This window comes from Leucoraja erinacea, chromosome 10, assembly GCF_028641065.1.
Source record: "Leucoraja erinacea ecotype New England chromosome 10, Leri_hhj_1, whole genome shotgun sequence".
Taxonomy (NCBI): Eukaryota; Metazoa; Chordata; class Chondrichthyes; order Rajiformes; family Rajidae; genus Leucoraja; species Leucoraja erinaceus.
The window spans coordinates 26367659-26382725 of NC_073386.1; the positions used below are offsets into that span (position 1 = coordinate 26367659).

Consider the following 15067-nt stretch of genomic DNA (forward strand, 5'->3'; position numbering starts at 1 on the left):
GAGGATTTTTCGTATTGATGAAAAATAAGTTATTAGTGTTTAAAACTGTTGAGTTTCTCTCTCCTGTCAATCACACCATGAAGGCCAAGCTTCTTCCGGTGGGAGGGGGTAGGGACAATAAAAGCCGGAAGTGTGGGCGTGGCTCAGTCTCTGCAAGATGGGGGGGGGAGAGAGGTCAAGACTCTCTGTCTGAGCTCTGAACCAACTGAAATGTGTGTGGTTTTTATGTGTTTTTTATGGTGTTTTGTGGTGTTTTATGTGATTTTATGGTGGTTTCATCCTGCTTGAAATGGTATGAAACTGCACTTGAATTTGGGGGCCTTGCACGCTGCTTGAAATGGTACGAAACTGCACTTGAACCCTGCATGAAATGGTATGAAACTGCATTTGAATTTGGTGGCCTTGCACCCTGCTTGAAATGGTAAGAAACTGCATTTGAATTTGGTGGCCTTACACCCTGCTTGAAATGGTACGAAACTGCACTTGAACCCTGCATGAAATGGTATGAAACTGCATTTGAATTTGGTGGCCTTGCACCCTGCTTGAAATGGTATGAAACTGCACTTGAATTTGGTGGGCGTGCACCCTGCTTGAAATTATATGAAACTGCACTTGAATTTGGTGGTCGTGCACCCTGCTTGAAATGATATGAAACAGCACTTGAATTTGCTGGCCTTGGACCCTACTTGAAATAGTAGGAAACTGCACTAGAACCCTGCATGAAATGATATGAAACTACATTTGAATTTGGTGGCCTTGCACCCTGCTTGAAATTATATGAAATTGCAATTGAATTTGGTGGCCTTGCACCCTGCCGGAAATGGTATGAAACTGCACTTGAATTTGATGGCCTTGTACCCTGCTTGAAATGGTATGTAACTGCATTTGAATTTAGTGGCCTTGCCCCTGCTTGAAATGGTATGATACTGCAGTTGAATTTGGTGGCCTTGCACCCTGCTTTAAATGGTATGCAACGGCACTTGAATTTGGTGGCCTTGCCCCTGCTTGAAATGGCATGAAACTGCACTTGAACCCTGCATGAAATGGTATGAAATTGCATTTGAATTCGGTGGCCAAGCACCCTGCTTGAAATGGTATGAAACTGCACTTGAATTTGTTGGCCTTGCACCATGCTTGAAATGGTATGAAACTGCACTTGAATTTGGTGGCCTTGCACCCTGCTTGAAACGGTATGAAACTGCACTTGAATTTGGTGGCCTTGCACCCTGCTTGAAAAGGTATGAAACTACACTTGAATTGCATGAAATGGTATGAAACTGCATTTGAATTTGGTGGCCTTGCACCTTGCTTGAAGTGGTATGAAACTGCACTTGAATTTGGTGGAAACATAGAAGATAGGTGCAGGAGGAGGCTATTTGGCCCTTCGAGCCAGCACCGCCATTCATTGTGATCATGGCTGGTCGTCCCCAATCAATAACCTGTGCCTGCCTTCTCCCCACATCCAATAGCCCCTAGAGCTCTAACTTGCTCTAAAAATCCATCCAGTGATTTGGCCTCCACTGCCCTCTGTGACAGGGAATTCCACAAATTCACAACTCTCTGGGTGAAAACGTTTTTTCCTCTCCTCCGTCTTAAATGGCCTCCCCTTTATTCTAAGACTGTGCCCTGGTTTTGGACTCACACAACATTGGGAACATTTTTCCCACATCTAGCTTGTCCAGTCATTTTATAATTTTAAATGTTTCTATAAGATCCCCCTCATCCTTCTAAACAGTGAATATAAGCCTAGTCTTTTCAATCTTTCCTCATATGACAGTCCCGCCATCCCAGGGATCAATCTCGTGAACCTACGCTGCACTGCCTCAATCACAAGGATGTCCTTCCTCAAATTAGGAGACCAAAACTACACGCAATACTCCAGATGCGGTTTTACAAGAGCTGCAGAAGAACCTCTCTACTCCTATATTGAAATCCTCTTGTTATGAAGGCCAACTTTCCTTTAGCTTTCTTCACTGCCTGCTGTACCTGCATGCCAACTTTCAGTTACCGGTGTACAAGGACACCCAGGTCTCGTTGTACCTCCCCCTTACCTAACCTAACCCCATTGAGATAATAATCTGGCCCTTGTTTTTGCCACCAAAGTGGATAACGTCACATTTATCTATATTATACTGCATCTGCCCACTCACTCAACCTGTCCAGATCACCCTGCAACCTCCTAACATCCTCTTCACAGTTCACACTGCCACCCAGCTTTGTGTCATCTGCAAACTTGCTAGTGTTGCTCCTAATTCCCTCTTCCAAATCATTGCGGTATGAAACTGCACTTGAATTTGGTAGCATTGCACCCTGCTTGAAATGGTATGAAATTGCACATGAATTTGGTGGCCTTGCACCCAGTTTGAAGTGGTATGAAACTGCACTCAAATTTGGTGGCCTTGCACCCTGCTTGAAGTGGTATGAAACGGCATTTGAATTAGGTGGCCTTGCACCCTGCTTGAAATGGTATGGAACTGCACTTGAATTTGGTGGCTTTGCACCCTGCTTGAAATGGTATGAAATTGCATTGGAATTTGGTGGCCTTGCACCCTTTTTGAAATGATCGGAAACTACATTTGAACTTGGTGGCCTGGCACCCTGCTTGAAATGGAATTTCAAGGAATAGCCGTGAGTCAACTGCCAGCCCACCAACCGTGAGTGAATGAGCTGCCAGTACACCAGGCTTGAGTGACTGAGCCGCCAGGCCAAGAATCCATTTGGCCCACAATGTCCATACTAGCCCTCTGGAAACCAGTCCATTCAGCCCACAACACCCATACTAGCACTGCAGAAAGCCCCCCCCCCCCCCCACCCCTCCACTGGCCCCCAATCTTGGAATTGGTGGAGAGGTGGAATATTGCCTTGGAGGACCAGACCTTCCGTGTGAACATGGGACCCAACACTTAGTGTAGTAATCCATATAACTGCCTTAAAATCACTCAAACTTTGCTTCAAATTATTATTTCAATTTTTCCAACTTTAAGCGAAGAATAGTCTAATCTTCGCCCTAAATCGGTGACCCCCATAATTTTCAAAACTGTGATCCATAGTTTTATATTCTCTCATGGTATTTGTATCTCACACATTTAAACTTCAGAAGATAAAATGCTGGCCTGTCTAACCTTTCTTCATAAGACAACTCACTCATTCCATTAAACATAGAGACCTGGAAATTCATCTGTGCACATTCCATTAATCAAATTTTAATATTTTTGCATATTTGTTTAGTCAAAACAAGTTATTAAAAAGCATGGAATTTATTGTGTTAGAATTTTGTGTACATTCTCTTTTTATTGTCATGCTTACCCACATAACAGTTATGCAATGTCCTAAATTTGTTTCATGTGGATTTTTGTTCATATTGGTTTGAATTCTGACTGGTGCTGCTCATCAAGACAGAAACAACTCCAATAACAGCGAGGCCCAAAGTGAATGTTTATTTAATGAGCTGTATACAACCCTCTGTCAGTTACAGGCTGATTGTTGCTCAACTCTTCATCGGTATAGACTGCCCCAAACTGGGAACCCAGTCTGCAAATCTCCAGGAGCTTTCAGGAGGTTCCCCATCAGAATTATGAGGCCAGAACTGCCAGAAGAAATCTTGGATAAAGATAAGTTCTTCCATGTGTATCAAATTAGGAATTAATTGGAATAAATTAATAGATGTGAGGAACAGAATCACATTTCAACATGCATTGAAAAATGTTTTCCATCTTATTATAACTTCATATGTTTTTTCATATCTTGCTTTTATTGCTTTTTTTTTGGGTAGCATGGTGGCAGAGCGGTAGAGTTGCTCCCTCATAGCTCTTGCAGCGCCAGAGACCCAGGTTGAATCCAGACGACGGTGCTTGTCTGTATTGAGTTTGTGTGTTCTCGTGGGTTTTTTCCTGAGATCTTTGGTTTCCTCCCACACTCCAAAGATGTAAGTTGATTGGCTTGGTTAAAGTGTAAATCATCCCCAGTGTGTGTAGGGTAGTGTTGATGTGCAGGGATCATTGGTCGGCGTGGACTCTGTGGGCCGAAGAGCCTGTTTCCGCATTGTATCTCTAAACTAAACAGTGGCTGCCTCGCCAACAGCCTGCGTGTCCTTTCTTCTTTTTTGTTATTTTTAGTATGTGTTAAAAGTATGTTTTAGTGTTCCTTGGTTTGTTTTATGTGGGTGGGGGGGGTTGGGGGAAAACTTTTTTTCAAGTCTCTTACCTCGACGGAGATGCGATTATTTTCCATATCTCCGTCCCCACTGCGGCCTGGCATCGTGGCCTTTCCTGGCGACCGACCAAGCGCTCCAAGCCGCAGGAGTCTGCGGGACTTTAACATCACGGAGCTTGTGATCCCTTTCCCGGGGATCGAAGCTCCAACCGCGGGGCCTGTGGACTTGAACATGGTGAAAGCCGTGGCCTCTGGTCAGATGAGGCCGATTCGGGAGCTCCATGCCATGGAGAGAGTTTCAACCACCTTGACGGGGGTTTCAATCGTCAGCTGCAGGGGCTTTGATCGCCCCGACCGCAGGAGAACAAGAGGAAGAAGATTGAACTTTATTGCCTTCCATCACAGTGAGGAATGCGGAATCCATTGTGGTGGATGTTTATGTTAACTTTTATGTGGTTGTGTGTCATGTTATTTTTCACTTCGTATGGCTGTATGGTAACTCAAATTTCATTGTACCTTAACTGGTACATGTGACAATAAACTGACCTTGAAATTTTGAAACTAAACACACGAAAACTAGAGAAACATAGAAAATAGGTGCAGGAAGAGCCAGCACCGCCATTCATTGTGATCATGGCTGATCGTCCCCTCTCAATAGCCCGTGCCTGCCTTCTCCCCATATCCCTTGACTCCACTAGCCCCTAGAGCTCTATCTAACTCTCTCTTAAATCCATCCAGTGATTTGGCCTCCACTGCCCTCTGTGGCAGGGAATTCCATAAATTCCCAACTCACTGGGTGAAAACGTTTTTTCTCACCTCAGTCTTAAATAACCTCCCCTTTATTCTAAGACTGTGGCCCCTGGTGGAAGACTTGTGGAAGAATTGTCTGAAAAGTGGTGCAAGGTAATGCCTTTTAGGAGCTTTGCACGATAGATAAAGGTGCATTAATATGGATATGCAAAAGTGCACATATCATATATGAAAATATTCTTGACTTGTTTAATGCCGTGTAGCATTTCTCTATGAGTATCTCGGGCATAACGTCTAAAATTAAAGCAATCATAGAAACATAGAAACATAGAAATTAGGTGCAGGAGTAGGCCATTCGGCCCTTCGAGCCTGCACCGCCATTCAATATGATCATGGCTGATCATCCAACTCAGTATCCCGTACCTGCCTTCTCTCCATACCCCCTGATCCCCTTAGCCACAAGGGCCACATCCAACTCCCTCTTAAATATAGCCAATGAGCTGGCCTCAACTATCCTCTGTGGCAGATAGTTCCAGAGATTCACCACTCTCTGTGTGAAAAAAGTTCTTCTCATCTCGGTTTTAAAGGGTTTCCCCCTTATCCTTAAGCTGTGACCCCTTGTCCTGGACTTCCCTAACATCGGGAACAATCTTCCTGCATCTAGCCTGTCCAACCCCTTAAGAATTTTGTAAGTTTCTATAAGATCCCCTCTCTCTAATCCTAAATTTGAGAGTAGGCGCTTGTGTTTGCTTGATAGGATTGCACATTTGGTCTTTTCACAAGTAAATTTCCTGGATTTAGCATTTATTTTCAGAAAACTTTGCAGTATTTACTGCCCCACTGATAGATAGTATACTGTCACCCCCTTCCTTGCCATCCTTGGGAGGATTCTACAACCGCTCCCATTATTGCCATCGCTCTGCAATAGCGGAAAGAGTGTCAATTGTATTATGGTATAAGAGCTAATTCCTTGATTCAGAGTGTGAGGAAGTGTACTGCTTAAGTGGAAAATTTAACCATGGATGCCTACTTTTTATGAAACTAGGTTGTAATATATGAAGGAACCAACTAGTGCTGTTTTGGAACAGGCATGATAAAAAATGGCACTGATGAATTTCTCAGCCGAAACCTTAAGACACACTGCTAAAATTTAAAAAACTTGACAGTTATGGCTAAATTTCAGAAGATGGATACAAAATGCTGGAGTAACTCTGGAGAGAAGGAATAGGTGAAGTTTTGGGTCAAGACCATTTTTCAGACCCTACATGGCTACTGAGGAAGGGTCTCGACCCGAAACGTCACCCATTCCTTCTCGCCAGAGATGCTGCCTGCCCCGCTGAATTACTCCAGCTTTTTGTGTCTTCAGTGTATCTTCGGTTTAAACCAGCATCTGCTGTTCCTTCCTATATATTTGGATACATTTCAAGTTTCATGTGATTTTATAAATCATTAAATGTTAGGTCGGCGTGCATTGCCAAATGATACAATGATGTATCAGAGGGTGAAATGTAGCTAGATAAATGTGTACCTGGATCATTATATCTAAGTTGTTCTACTTCTGGTACATTGTTCACTTGATAATTGTCAGAGCGCTCTATTTCTGTTGAGGAATAAAATAAACATCATTGGTATACTTAATAAACAAGTGTCTACTTATTTTAGTTTAGTTTAGAGATACAATGCGGAAATAAGCCCTTTGGCCCGCCATGTCCACACCAACCAGCGATCCCTGCACATTAACACTGTCCTACACCAAAGACAATTTTTATATTAATACCAAGTCAATTAACCTACAAATATGTACAGGTGCACAACCTTTTACCCGACGATCCAAATAACGAAAACCTCCGAATAGCGGACATTTTTTCAGTCCTTGAAGAAAGGTCCTTGAAAACGTTCACCGAGGGCGGCCCGCAGAGGTGACAGCGGAACCTCCGGTCGGTCCTTGAAGAAAGGGGAACTAAATCCCCATTCATAAAAGAGAAGGTGAGGGTATATTGCGCGGGAGGGTTAATAATTGACAATCTGCTGCTGCCTGCCCGCTGTGTTAAAAAGTTCCCACGGTAGACTCACGATACACAGTGTATCGTGAGTCTTGCATGAGAACTTTTTAACTCAGCGTGCAGGCAGCAGCAAATTGTCGCTCCCTTAAGTTTCACCCCACCTACACCCCTCTGCTTCCCGGCCATGTGTGTGACCCCTTCCCTCCCCTCTCCAGCTCCCCGCCCATTGCACCGGTGCGGGGGTTTTGCACTGTCTTCACGTCGGAGCTAGCGCCAGTCACCGGAGACGTCAGGACCAACGGGACACCGACCCCCAGGCCCACTGCAAGCACGGAGAACCCAGAGACCCACAGCCAGCAGCAGCCCAGCCCCGTTCCAATTCCAGAGGAACACGCTCCCCGTAGGGACAGAAGCTGATGGTGTGCAAAGTACGTCTTGGTCTTGAGGTTGCGGATGAGGGGGCGCAGCTCGGGCTGTGACTGGGAACACCCCCTGTACAGGAGCTGAGACTGGGACTGTGGAGTTGTTTGCAGTTGCAGAGGGAGGGGGCAAGGGTGGTACAGTTCCCAGTCTCAGCTCCAGTCCAGAGGGGTGACCGGAGACGTCAGGACCAACGGGACACCGACTGCAAGCACGGAGATCCCAGAGACTCACAGCCAGCAGCAACTCTAGCCCAGCCCCGCTCCAACTCCAGAGGAACCCGGGTTGCGGATGAGGGGGCGCAGCTCGGGCTGTGGGTGAACTGCCACATGTCGCTGTAGCGGCCCATCGGGGAGCGGGTTCTTGTTGGTCCTGACGTCTCCGGCCATCCCCCTGGACAGGAGCTGAGACGTCAGGACCACCAGAAGCCGCTCCTCGATGGGCCGCTACAGCGACAAGTGGCAGTTCGCCCACAGCCCGAGCTGCGCCCCCTCATCGGGACACCGACCCCCAGGCCCACTGCAAGCACGGAGATCCCAGAGACTCACAGCCAGCAACAACTCTAGCCCAGCCCCGCTCCAACTCCAGAGGAACCCGGGTTGCGGATGAGGGGGCGCAGCTCGGGCTGTGGGCGAACTGCCACTTGTCGCCGTAGCGGCCCATCGGGGAGCGGATTCCTCTGGAGTTGGAGGGACAGGGAGACACAGCGGCTTTTGAGAATGGTGGGCAATCACTTCCAAAGTTCTGCCCACACAGTCAGTACACCTCTCCTACACTTGTCTCCCGCACTAAGATTATCTCGCAGAGAATGATCCCAGCCTAATCCTCCCTATTCTCTCCTATTCTGCAAGAAAAAACTACATTGAAGACTCAAACTCGCGATCGAGTAACTGCCGGGATCGAGGCGCAAACTCGCGACCTTGCGGATATGAGCCGAGCACTCTACCACTGAGCCAGCCGTTAAAATCTACGCTAAATTTCTTCCATTCCGAAAGCCGAAAAATTCTGAATTACGAAAAATGTCTGGTCCCAAGGCTTTCGGATAAAAGGTTGTGCACCTGTATTTGGAGTATGGGAGGAAACTGAAGTTCTCGGAGAAAATTACGGGGAGCATGTACAAACTCTGTACAGACAAGCACCCATAGCCAGGATCGAACCTGGGTCTCTGGCGCTGTAAGGCAGTGACTTTACCACTGTGCCACCAGGCCGCTCATGCACTTCTCTGTATTAAACATTCCTCAGCCCACCTGTCCAACTAATCAGGATCACGCTGCAATTTTTGACAACCAATCTCACTATCTACAATACTTTGGATTTGTCTGCAAACTCACTAATCATGCGCTGTACACTCAATCACATTAGTGATATAAACCACAAACAGTAATGGATCCATCCCCGAACCCTGAGACAAGTCACAGGGCTTCAGAACCACTAGTCACAGGCCTTCAGTCCAAAATACACCTTCCATCATCACCTTCTGCCTCGTTTTATGATGCCAATTGTCCATCCAGTTGGCTAGTTCTCCTTGGATCCCATGCGATCTAACCTTCCAGAGCAGCCTCCCATATGGAACCTTGCCAAATGCTTTGTTCACATTCATATTCACATCTACAGCTCTGCCCTCATCAACCTTTTTGGTCACAACTTCACAAAACTCAAAAAGATTCATGAGACACGATCTCTCCACTTTCAAAATTGTGCTGACTATCTCTAATCAGCCCTCATCTATCTAAATGCATGTATATCTTATCCATCATAATAATCTCTGGTAACTTACCGAACTCAGATGCTGGACTCTGGCCAATTGTTCCCCTTGCAGCTAAATCCTAAATAGAAGCACAACATTTGCTACCCTCCAGTCTTCAGGCACCTCACCTTATTTAATAATGACTCACAAATCACAGCCAGCGCACCTGCAATTTCCTCTCTAGCTTCCCACAGTGTCCTTGGATATATCTGATTAGACCCAGGAAATTTGCCTACCTTCGTACATGTTACGACCTTGAGCACCTCCGTAACCTTAATACTGACTGCGCTCAAGATACTTCGTTGACTGTCCTGAGCGGTCCTCCGTCCTCATGTCTTTCTCCATGATAAAAACAGAGGAGAAACACTCTTTGAAGATCTTGCCCACCTCCAGTGGTTCCACACAGAGTCGAGCGCTTTGATTGCCGAGGAGCCCTATTCTTTTTTCTGATTACCCCTTTTCCACTTTATGTGCTTATAAAATCTCTGGGAATTATCCTTAATATTATCTGCCACAGCCATCCTGTCACATTTTTGCCCTCCTGATTGTCTTTTTTTAGCGTACTCCTTAGTTCCTGAAACACCTCCAGGGATACACAATCCCAGCTGCCTATACTTGCCCCCATGCCTCCTTCTTAATCTTGACCAGATCCTCAATTTCTCTTGTCATCCAAACTTCCTTATGATCACCTGCCTTGCCCATCACTCCCAACAGGAATATGCATGTCCTGAAGATAGACACAAAAAGCTGGAGTAACTCAGCAGGGCAGGCAGCATCGCTGGAGAGAAGGAATGGGTGACGTTTTAGGTCGAGACCCTTCTTCAGACTGGTTAGGGATAAGGGAAACAAGAGATTTAGATGGTGATGTGGAGAAATAAAGATTAATGAATGAAAGATATGCAAAATGGTAATGATGATAAAGGAAAGACCACTGTAAGCTGTTTGTAGGGTTAAAATGAGAAACTAGTGAGACTTGGGTGGGGGAGGGATAGAGAGAGAGGAAATGCCGGGACAACCTAAAGTGAGAGGTCAATATTCATACGACTGGGCTGTAAGCTGCCCAAGCGAAATATGAGGTGCAGTTCGTCCAATTTGCGTTTAGCCTCACTCTGACAACAGAGGAGACCGAGGACAGAAAGGTCTGTGTAGGAATGGGAAGGAGATTTAAAGTGTCCAGCAACCGGGAGATCACGCGGGTTGAGCAAAGGTGTTCCGCGAACCGATCGCCCAGTCTGTGTTTGGTCTCGCCGATGTATAAGAGTCCACATCTTGAATAACGGATACAGTAGATGAGGTTGGAGGAGGTGCAAGTGAACCCAAGCTGAAAGGATTGTCGGGGTCCCTGGACCGAGTCGAGGAAGGAGATATAGCGACAGGTGTTGCATCTACTGCGGTTGCAGGGAAAGGTACCTGGGGAGGGGGTGGTTTCGAATGGGAAGGGATGAGTTAACCAGGGAGTTGCGGAGGAGACGGTGTCTGCGGAAGGCGGAAAGGGGTGGAGATGGGAAAATTTGGCTAGTGGTGGGATCCCATTGGAGGTGGCGGATATTTCAGAGGATTATGAGTTGTATGCGATGGTTGATGGGGTGGAAGGCAAAGTCTAGGGGAACTCCATGTCTGTTGCAACGAGGGGGAGCAAGGTCAGAGCTGCGAGGTACCGGGGGCCACATCTATGATGGGAGAGGGGAACGACCATTCCCAAAAGAATGAGGACATCTCGGATGTTCTACTATAGAACACCTCATCTTGGGCGCATACAAGCAGTGACGGAGGAATTTGGAGTATGGGACTGTCTATATCTCTCGTTTCCCTTATCCCTAACCAGTCTGAAGGGTCTCGACCCGAAACGTTCCATCTCTCCGGAGATGCTGCCTGCCCCGCTGAGTTACTCCAGCTTTTTGTGTCTAACTTCGGTTTAAACCAGCATCTGCAGTTCCTTCTTACTCATATGCAGGTCCTGGACTCTTGTCAGCCCACTTTTAAAAACAATCCACTTTCTGGATATTCTTTTTCCTTCAACCAACCTGATCAATTAACTTGAGCAAGTTCCTGTCTATTACATTCAAAGTCTGCCTTGCCCCAATTTAGAATTTTGCCTAGTGAACCTGCCTCGTCTCTATCCATAACTATTTTAAACATAATAGAACAGTGGTCGCTGGTCCCAAAAGGTTCATCCACGAACATGTCATCCATATGCCCCTCCCATTTTCCTAAGACAATATCAAGCGGTGCTCTCTCCCATGCATGGCTCTCCACATATTGCCTGAGGAAACTTTCCTGAACAAATTTGATAAATTATGCCCCGTCTAAATCATTACAGTCCCAATCAATATTGGGAAAGTTAAAATCCCCTACTTAGCCTGCCAGCTAAATGTTTCCAATATCTAGTTCAGAGTTAGAGTGGGATGGTGAAGCGGCAGGCAACTGTAAGCTCAGTAGCGAGGGTGCCCTGCAGCTTCATAGTACCAAAAACTCAGTACCTCATTCAGCAATACGCAACTTCTCGATGTAGAAACAGATGATGTATATAGTTCTAAATTAGTACTTTGGATCAGTCTTCACAGAAGATGGGAGAGTGGGAATTAGAAATTATAACCATCATAAGAGAAAGACACATTAAAGAATCTCGTATTTACATGCATAAACTGATAAATGGCTCATAGGGAGGCGATGCTGGCGTCCAAAGAATCAATCCCATTATTCCCAATCTCCCTTCTTATTTCCCTGCAACTTGTTCTCACCCAAACATGCCTATCGATTTCCCATTTATTATTTCTGCCATTAACCTATGCTAAGAACAATCTGTAGTAACCAATTAGCCTCCTAGTGTATATTTAGGATAGGGAAGGAAAGCAAAATACCTGTGCAAAACCCATGTGGTCTTGGAGAGGACGTGAAAACTTCACATAGATAGCATAGATGTCAAGATTGTACCCAGGTTGCTGGTGGTGAGGCTATGTGTCAGTAGAACACTTGGGAAATCACATTCACTGCATCATAATACTTAGTTTGGTATTGGAAAAGGGAAGGCAAGTTGAAAGTTAAACTTTTTAATTGGACGAAAAAGGACCAGGAGTATACAAACATAAGCTACATAAAGGAGTAGACGTTTAGAGAGGATTTGATATATTCACAATAAAGGGGAAAGAGGAACCAAAGCCAGCAATTATTACTCAACGCTAATTGCCCATAAGAAAGTAGAAATAAGCCGCCTTTAAGTAATCCTTCTGTGTGGTGTACTGACACTATTGCTTGGTGGGATTCCAGGATTTAGACCAGCGACAACAAAGAATTAACAATATAATACCAAGTCACAAGAATGTTACTTAAGGGCCTGTCCCACTTTGTGATTTTTTTCGGCGACTGCAAGCGTCAAGTTGTACGACAGACATGCTGACGTATGCTGTCCTGTGGGTGACGCCCGGTTAGTGTTATGGTTAGGGCTAGGTTTATGGTTAGGGTTACGGTCAGGGACTACAGATGGGCTGGAAAATATTCTTCCTTCATCGTATGGATTTTAAACATTAATATATTAAAATTAATACAATAAAATCAATTGTGCAAAAGAAAAGATGTCAGTCATTCAGTTTTATTTACAGATGTATTGATCCAATCACCGTATCTAACTTTTCACAGGGATGGATTCAGTGAGTGTAGACTGAACTCACCCCCTCTCCCCTCCACCGCGCCCCACCCTTCTCCCCTCTTCTCTCCTCTCCCCCCCACCTTCTTCCCTCCCCCCCCTTCCATCCCCTTCTCCCCCTCTCCTTCTCTTCTTCCCCTCTCCCTTCCTTCTCCCATTCTCCAGCCCCCCCCATCACTTTCCCCGATGCCCCCCAACCCTAACCGGGTGTCACCCGCAGGACAGTATACGTCAGCGTGTGGCAGGGCGCACGGCATGAGACACCCAGATGTCGCCCCAGGATTTTGAACATTCCAAAATCCAGGGGCGACAGGGAGACACCGAGCATCACCTGCGCATCACTACATGCATCACCACGCGTCACGACCACGACGCGACAACCTCTTTTCAGGCTGTCGCCGAGAAAGTCGCCCAAGTGGGACAGGCCCTTTAGGGAGAAACGTAGTATTCCCATTTGCCTACTATTGTCATTATTCCTGGTGCAAAGGTCACATGTTTGGTCGGTGTTGTCCAAATGACTGAGACAAGTAATTACAGTGCATTTTGTAGCTGGCAATTGACGAATATTCCAGCATGCTCTTAATTTATGCCCAGTAGATATTGGAATGGCTTTGAGCTTATTTGGAGACGACTCATTCACTGACCTGGATTCATCTACAAACATTTTTACTTAAACATAGAGGAAATAGCTATCAGTACGCTTTAAAATACAGTCCCAGAGATTAGAACTGCAATTCTGGCTACACAATCTTATTAAAAGGTATGGCTTTGTGTCACATAATTGTGCATCCTGAGATAATAGGGAAGAATGGCAGCATATGTAATGTTGTACATGGTGGGACATTCTCGCTTAAAATTGTTATCCGACCTGCTGAGAATTCCTGGCCTTTTCTATTTTTTTTCATGGTTTAACACTCAATCAATTGTTTATAACAATTTATCTTTAAGCATAGTTATTAAATATTCATGTTCAACCTCATCCACTGTGAATTTTAACTAATCAATTGTGTCGGAGATTATTGTAGCTGTACACAGCAACTAGAGGATAAATTAATCAAGATAAGTAAATTAAGATTTTTTACATAAATTAGTTTCCTCAAGACCATTCAATTTGGACATCATTCTTCTCCCAACCTTTGCTCCGAGACAAAAAAAACTGAATATTCCTTGATGATAATTTAAAAGAGGGAAATTAAGAATTTGCCAAGATACCACATCTCAGCTTTCTTATCGTTCAACATCAGCAATTATGAAGAAATCAATCATTCTGAAAGTACTCAGATTAAGTCAATGGATACTTGGGCTGAAAATAAAGAAACATTGATATATTCAATGCGTATTCTGCACAGAAAACACCAATTTCATGGGGAAACATCTTATTTTACGGTGTGAGATAATTTTGGAAAGTGGAACATTTATTAAAATCAATTATCATATAATTTACAATTTAAAATAATTTGATATATTTTTTGAACAGGAAAGAACAATCTACAGAAATTTGTGCAATGCTGTACAATACTGACCAACACAAAGAGTTGAAACGAAAACAAACAGCAAATAACAGTAAATCTAATTATGAGATAAATCCCATATGAATAGAACATAAAGCACCTGGAATGTGGTGACATACCATTCAATTCAGGATAGTATTCACCAGGGTCATTTACTGGAGGAAGCAGAACAAAGTCCGAGTTTTCAGGTTCACCATAGTTTTTCTCACATCTTTCCTATAAAACACATTTTCCATCATTAAATGAGTGAGATTTGGCAACTTAACTGGAACAACTTAAAGGTTACCTTAGTATATAATTCATATAATTGAATACAATTCTATATAAATGCAGACTTAATTTGTGCTAATCTACCAAATTGATAGATTAATGTCTAGCTTAATTTTCATTAATTAAATTATACAAATGTTCTAAACATTATGACAGCACTTTCCATCTACTTCTGTTAAAATTTGTGATTCAGAAACGTCCGAAGGACTTCCATTGGAGCAGTAGTGCCTACTTCAAACAAATGTATACAACATGTTCATGTATTCGTCTCTCTGTGTTTCAACAACATACCAAGCTGCTGGTTAACACAAATGTATTCCAAGCCAGGAAATGGAAATGGAAGAAAAGCTGCAGGTACTCGAAATCTCAAATAAAAATTATAGATACAAGATACAAGATACATTTATTTGTCACATGTGCCAAATGGCACAGTGAAATGAGATAACCATACAGCCATACAATAAAAATAAAGAACATAACTCACGATAGAATTCAACATTATGAAGTGTTTACAATTTTAAATGCAAAGCAGTTTTGGAGTGCCTGTGGAAATTGAAACACAGTTAATGTT

General features: G+C 44.3%; 1 protein-coding gene across 10 annotated transcripts in view; it reads right to left on the reverse strand.

Moving 5' to 3' along the window:
- The window catches only part of LOC129700943 (uncharacterized), a 130218-nt gene that overhangs the window by 82400 nt on the left and 32751 nt on the right, over window positions 1-15067 (reverse strand). For 7 of the 10 annotated variants that reach the window (XM_055641794.1, XM_055641786.1, XM_055641787.1 and 4 more), the window contains exons 5-6: window positions 14346-14442; window positions 6431-6502 (exon numbers count right to left, since the gene is read on the reverse strand). In XM_055641794.1, the coding sequence (XP_055497769.1) occupies window positions 6431-6502; window positions 14346-14442 (169 nt within the window). The remainder of the gene's footprint in view (window positions 1-6430; window positions 6503-14345; window positions 14443-15067) is intronic. The other 3 variants (XM_055641793.1, XM_055641792.1, XM_055641791.1) reach the window with 1 other exon arrangement.